General features: G+C 34.0%; 1 protein-coding gene across 1 annotated transcript; it reads right to left on the bottom strand.

The window, feature by feature from the left end:
* Nucleotides 1-4286: 4286 nt before the first annotated feature.
* LOC18026016 (pre-mRNA-splicing factor syf2) lies at nucleotides 4287-6638 on the bottom strand. Its single transcript, XM_006409321.2, has 6 exons — nucleotides 6505-6638; nucleotides 5927-6062; nucleotides 5392-5591; nucleotides 5067-5307; nucleotides 4804-4940; nucleotides 4287-4730 (listed from the first exon to the last, which is right to left on the bottom strand). Exons 2-6 carry the CDS (start codon nucleotides 6042-6044, stop codon nucleotides 4503-4505), a joined length of 924 nt encoding a protein of 307 aa, XP_006409384.1. The 5' UTR covers nucleotides 6045-6062; nucleotides 6505-6638; the 3' UTR covers nucleotides 4287-4502.
* Nucleotides 6639-6944: the final 306 nt, after the last annotated feature.

The raw sequence follows: 6944 nt of genomic DNA, 5'->3' as shown, positions 1-6944 counted from the left end.
TTCTTGTTTTATGCTTTCTTGTTACTTTGTTCACACCAAAACTCATCTTTGATCACTTGACTTAAGAGCTTATCACATAAGCTAGTGCATAACTACCACACATATGGATTGACACCCCTTATACTACTTTGACAAGGGGATTGATAACCTTTCTTTAGGCCTTGAAAACCTAAGTTATCAGTCAGGTAGGTCGGTCCACGATCCGACTTGATTGGATCAGAATCTTTTGTTTGCATCACACCTCTGATGGTCTCACCAGCTTTCATGGCGTGTTCACCTGCTGTGAGACCGCTCTTTAGCGTGTTTCTCTCATCCCCAGTGTACAGGTTGGGTCGACGGTTCAGATATGATATGGCCTTTGTTTTTCCTCTGACTTTTGCGAAGGGTCATTATCATCTGACACGTGTAAGAATAGTGCATTAAATATCAATATCTTTGGTTTGTAAGGGTATGAACAATTAAATCAGACTAAGGCATATTCCTATTGTTGGATGGAGGGAAATTTGAACAGTGTTTCCCGCTCGTAAAATTATACATACCTTGCCTGGATCCCTCGATACTGGGATCGAACTCTTGGGATTGTCTCAATGGCTTACTCCATTCTCCAGGGTACTTATGCGGGTCACATTTCTTTATATCCTGACCGTTCCTGATTACCAAGCTTACGCCTAGGACATAGGAAATGTGACTTCTCCTCGTCTTGACCATTCAGTTTCCGACCTTTTTATTTCTGACACCGTAGCCTGCATTTTCAGATACGAAGAATCCGGGAACAGATGGCCTATCGTGCCGGATCTCCCGAATCTAAATAGATTTGAAGCTCGATGCTATATGCTTAAGTTATATTAGACCGCAACCCCAATATGAATCCTAATTTGACTAAGGGGACCATATCTTTAAAAAAAAACTAGAGACGTCACGTGCAAACACGTGGTTCGTCCACGTAAGAAAAATCGAATTTATTCCCAACATAAATTTTAGTAGCATTTTTATTATATAATAAAAAAGTTAGTAAATAATACAAATCTTAGTAATTATTTTTCAAATAATTATGAATAAAAAGTAATATTTGGTTACCTTTCTCAGAAATTGATTTTATTTTAAAAAACACTAATTTCATTTTTTATATTCTGTTAAAATTCTTTTTAGGTGATTTATAAAACGGTGACAAATAAACTGTGGTTTCATTTTCCATATCAGTAGTTTCTTTTCAAAACTCACGATTTTTTTTTTAATTTTTAATATTTTATTATCCATTATATTTTTATTATTTTAATCCAAAATTTTCAAAAAAATAACTTTTGGATTTTACCAAAAATATCTCCAACTTTTTGTTTGCCAAAATAATTTCAAAATTTTTATTCACAAAAAAAACTAACTTTTTATTTATTATGCCATTATGGTCATATCGTAAGTCAACTATAATTGTTGACTAATAAGAGATTTAAAACGGTTTGGTCAAAAACAAAATTAGAGATTAAACTAATTAGTCAACGAAAGTTGAAGATCTATTTTATCCACGAAGTAGTTGGCCGTTTTTTTTTGTTAAAAGTTGTGAGTTAAGGATTTTTTTTTTGGCATTTTTCTTATAGAATTACTGATTTGGGATAAAGGTTTCGTACGACACAAATTAAAAAATTTAAAACCTTTTCAAGAAACCTTAGTTTTCCTGAAAAAGGGCAATACTAGGTCCAACAACGAATGTAGCGAATGCTCTTCTAAAAGGGAAATGGAAGTTATGTGATTCGGATGATAATGGATACGGTTAGTTCTTAACTACGTACATGTACATTTGAAATTATTTTCAATATTAGATCATCTGAGAATTAGTTGGCGTTGTTATTCACATAGTGGAAGTGGATATAAACATCATTCTGATGGGAGGTCGGAGAATATAGTACTTTTGGGGTTTAAGATTTCAAGATTAACATATCGCATCGAGGGAGGTGGATAAATTGCAAAAATTTATCTAGAGCAAAGGAGTTGAGAAATCGTATTGCTAACGAGTATAATTTAGACATGGGATCTGTTTCATTTGAAATGTCCTATTGGTTTGATGATACTCTAACTAAACTTAATGGGAGGGTAATGACCCATGTAAGATTGTGATAAACTCAGAATATAATTTTTTTATATGCTCTCCATAAGTCTCAGAAATCTATGATTATATATTTGCGACATTCAGAGAGGTAATGGGTTGTGGAATGGTGATTATCCAATGAAAAGAAAGTGTAGAAGCTGAATTTGCAAGAGAAAGAGGAAGTTCAGTGCGTTTAGGTTACTCCAACCTCATTTCTTCACGTTTGGCAGAGTGACTCTCTGACAATGAAATTGATCTGATGTAATCTATGATAGAAACTAATAGCACACGCAGAGGAGATGAAAGCTGCTGTGGCCATATCTAACGATGTACAGACAATGAAAGAAAGTTTGAATGATAAAATTGTCCCAAATGGTTATGTGGTATATTATGAAGGAGGAACAGAAGGGCTGATGCAAGAATCAGATGAGGTTCAGGATGAGGATGAGAAGGAAAATTGGTGAGTCAGGATGATAAAAAGATTTGGTGATGATGACGATTATGCATTGGATGATTACAATTTTGACTATTGGAATGACTGTGATGTAAATGATATTTTTGATGATGGTTATAATGATGAGCTTATTTATCAAGATGTCTTTAACTACTATTTTGTAAAAGCTAATTTTTCATATTGGATCCCATCTTCTCATACACTTCAGTTGATATATTTATGAAGGAGAGTAATAACGTGTTGTAATTTTTTCTCTTAACTATAGTTTTTCCCATGTTTAAAATATCGTTAGGCGCTAGTCACGAGGTCAAGGTGTATAGTGCCTAACAAAAAAAATCAGAGCTTAATTAGAAATTAATCAGAAATTAGTTTTGGTGTGTTTTCATTGTTTTAAACCTGTATATATATATTAAATATGTCGAATAAAATCAATAATGCAGTTTAGTCTAGTGGTCTTTGATATGTTATTTGGGCTTCAAAAACCCAAATAGTTTTTTCATATTCTTTTTTAATAAGTAAGGAAAAGACAGTTTTACCTTTGTCTTCTTTCTTGTCGACTTTTGCAACCCTAAATTGTACCGTCAACTCAATTTTTTATATTTTTTCTCAGTTTTGACTACTTATTCTTGTGTTTTTTACCAAATTATGATAAATTCATAAAAAATGAGATTTAGAATTCAAAACGTCCCAAAAATAGCTGATTCTCTTATTTCTCGGTTCAGGCAGATTTTAATCGCTCTGCCACTTAGCATCGCCGATCAAAATGAAATCAACTCTCTTCCGCCAACCGCCTAGGCGCCCAGTTAGTCGGCAACTTGGGCGATATTTCAAACATGGGTTTTTTTCTATGTTCTCGGTCGTGAGGCTGTCTAGGCACCGATAAATGTTAGACGGTGGAGCTCCGCCGCAATTACACCAAAATCAGACGAAGAATTAAAAAAATCAAAAAAAAAACTCTAAGTTTTGTTATATTTGGCTCGAAATATGAAGTTGTAGGCTAAATCTATCGTTTCTCCTAAAACACATGATAATCTGAAGTAAAATTGATGGAATTCTGGCCATAGATCAGATTTGCAGAAACCTAATTTGCATGGAAAAATATGATATTATAATTTACTGTTTTGTCTTTAATGCTAGTTTTAATGAAAAAACATAAACACACAAAAGTGAGACTCAACATATTAACCAATGTACTACAAAAATTTCATAAATATATTGTGCTGCTATAAATATATAATAACTACTAAATATGATAATTTTAATATTAATTAAATAGAATGTTAAACAATTTAAAACTAATTCCCAATTAATCAATAATGTTTTGTTTAAGTGCTAAGCAGATCTCGGCCGCTGACTAACACCTAACACAATTTTGAACATGAAGTTTTTCCTATTAGTTTTTTCAAGTAAGGTTTTTAACAAGTCTAATATCTTATGCATTTTAATACTATTTCATTATAATGGACATCCAAAAAAGGTGTTACAAATAATTAATATAGATGTCCATTATAAAACTCATATCATAAAAAAGTTTAAAATATTATTTATTCCTTATCCTTTTAATTTTAATTTCCTTTCTAAAACTTGGTAATACTCTAGACCTTTCACTACTCATAAAAAAAAACATCACAATATCCTCTTCTCTCTTCCCTTCTTTTCTTTTCTCTCTTTCTTTCTCACAGCCATTTTTTCTCTTTTTTACTCATATCTCGACGGTTTTTAAAAAGCCTACAAAATCTGGCTTTTAATTTATGAAAGTCATAGTTATTTTTTTAAGTAAAAGTTTTTAAAGATAAAAAGCATACAGCCGAAAATGCTTTCCAAGCATCCCGGAAAACAAAGGAAAAAAACAGTTGAGTTACATTCAGGACTTAAAAAAATAATACAGTCAAAACAGCTAGTTTGGGTAAATAAAATCTGTAGACTGTAAAACCTATCAAAGTCTCTACAGTCCGGCCAATCAGAGCCTTAGTCTGGTAAAGCAGTTCCTCGTTCCAGATTGTTTTTAATCTCCAGTGTGTATTTCCCAAAAGCACGCTCAATTTTCTTGTTGAAATGCTCGTTTCTGTCATTGATCGAATCGATATCCTTCTCTTCCCGGAACTTCCTCCTCCTGCTAAAGTCCTGTCGCTTTTGCTCTCTGTCAAGGAGCTCCTTCGCCATCTTATCTATCTTATCTTTTGAAATTTTCGGAGCCTGCAAAAGATTTAGACATATGAGACTCTCTGCTAAAGACTATACAATTGACCATAACGACAAAATCACAAACCTTCCCGTATTGCAAGCTTGAGGCCTCGCGGTAAAACTCTGGATCAGCTGCTCTCATTCTGTTATACTCCTCAAGATCAACCTGAATGTTCTTTGTCCGCTTCTTATATGCGTTGTACAACGTCTTCTGGTTAAAGACTAAAGAAAGATACAACATTTCACGCATTAGCCTCACAATCAATGAGAAACAAACAAACAATTCATTAGCCTCACAATCAATGAGAAACAAACAAACAAATCAAACTTAGTGAGAGTAATACGTACCATCCCAACCAGAAGGAGTAGGTTCCTTTTCCCATTTTTTGTATTTTGTTTCCGCTGCTTCTTGAGTATCGAGCATGTAAGCCTTTGTCATATCTAAACCGTTAGCATCGAGAAGTTTCCCGATTTTCTTCCTCCTCTCCTCCAACCATTTCTGTTTTGAGATGCCTTTCGTCTCTGTTGGTGCTTCCATTTTCTTCTTCTCAGTCCCGACATCTGTCTGATTGTATTTTCTTGCTTGATTCTGCAAAAAAGCGGGGGCAAATCAACGATCTTAAAAGACAATTTTAAAGAGTTAAACTAATAACGACTGTACAAAGAGGCTTACCATCTTAAGTCTCAGCTCAAACAGTTTCTTCTTCCTCCCTGTAAGTTGGCTCACGTCTACTTCAGGTTCTTGGTTATCCTCTTCTTCATCTTCTTCTTCTTCTTCAGAACTCTCTTCCTCTATTCTTTTAGCATCAAGCGACTGCTCACGACCTTTAGCATTAGGGTAACCATGCCCACCGATGGCAGCTTCAGCTAATCCTTTTGGCACACGAAAAAAGGAACATAAGTCTCAGAATAACAATTTACACTCGCTTCTTACCAGACTACACGATTATTTCATCAGACAGGACATCGCAATGACGAATAGAAACTCTATATTCGTGCCTGCATAGAGTGGGTGAATCACAAATAGCATTACCAGCAACTTTATGTGCAAATTTTACTCACAACTCTTTAAGTGGATAACCTCTAGCAAATAAACAATAAACCTCAGAGAGCTACTGCAAAGACCATAATTACTGGAAACAAATGCTCACATACAATAGATTCATCAAGAGCAGCTAAGCCACAGAAAAGAGAACAAAAACTAGTACCTTGCTTCTCCAATATAGCCTTTGCTTCAGCAATTTTCTTAAAGCAATACTCCACACACTCGTGATAAGGATTCGAAGCGTTTATACAGTCCGGGTGCACTCTTCTCTCGCTATCCATATTTCACGGCCTGAGAAACTGTTCAAAAACCAATTAATTGAATGTGCCGCTAGAAATTGTATCCAAACACAGCACTGAGATTTGAGAATTATAAACCAAAGAGGGAGAAGAAGCATAAACAGAATTCACTCATTAAGCTGCAACCAAGATCTAAACTTGATTCGATAGGGAAAAATCTCCTAACTTAATTGCAAATTCAGATAAAGATAAAGCTAACCAATTCAAAACCCTAAAAGATTGAAGATTCACGACACTGTAAATCACTATAAATCTCCATGGGTTTCCTGATTCTGTGTACGAGAAACCCATTTGATATCCGAAAACCTAAGAGTAGTGAAAACAAGTAAAATCTCATCCTCGGTTTCAAATCGAACCAAGACGATTCAAAAATCGATGAAACAATTGAAACACTCAAAGTACGGTATCAAATCCAAAATGAAATCGCATCACGAACGCCAACCTGTGAATTAAAACAATTCAGGAGGAATCCGCTGTATCTTTATGAGAAGAACACCAAAGAAATTCGCTGACGACGAGCTTCTTCTTCTCCCCTCGTTGGAGAAAAATAAGAAAGAAAAAAAAAAATAGGAAAAGGAAACAAAAAGTAAAGACCGATTAATTGATGGGCCACTTTATAAATTTATCTATGGACCTCTTGAATATGATTTGGGCCAACAAAGAGAAGAATGGTTTCGGTTTGGACAAAAATACTATAAAAAAATAAAAATTAATGAATTTAATTTCAAGTAATATTATGTTTAATATTTTTAAATATAATTCTTATGAATTTAATTAAAATTATTTTTATATTAGTTGGTTCAATTAACTAAAATAATTCCATTTGGCTTCATATAATTTGAGTTTGATTCGGTTTGGGATTGGACAATTTGGTATAAAACT

This window comes from Eutrema salsugineum, unplaced genomic scaffold, assembly GCF_000478725.1.
Source record: "Eutrema salsugineum unplaced genomic scaffold, Eutsalg1_0 scaffold_11, whole genome shotgun sequence".
NCBI classification, from domain to species: Eukaryota; Viridiplantae; Streptophyta; class Magnoliopsida; order Brassicales; family Brassicaceae; genus Eutrema; species Eutrema salsugineum.
The sequence above is the reverse complement of the archived record's forward strand: the minus strand, read 5'-3'. Positions and strand labels throughout refer to the sequence as shown.

Excerpts from the sequence above, each read along its gene's own strand:
- LOC18026016 (XM_006409321.2), bottom strand. The coding sequence starts at position 6,044 with ATGGATAGCGAGAGAAGAGTGCACCCGGACTGTATAAACGCTTCGAAT. Across the intron at positions 5,308-5,391 it reads TTGAGCTGAGACTTAAGATG|AATCAAGCAAGAAAATACAA; the intron begins GTAAGCCTCTTT and ends GCTTTTTTGCAG. Across the intron at positions 4,941-5,066 it reads TACTCCTTCTGGTTGGGATG|TCTTTAACCAGAAGACGTTG; the intron begins GTACGTATTACT and ends ATCTTTCTTTAG.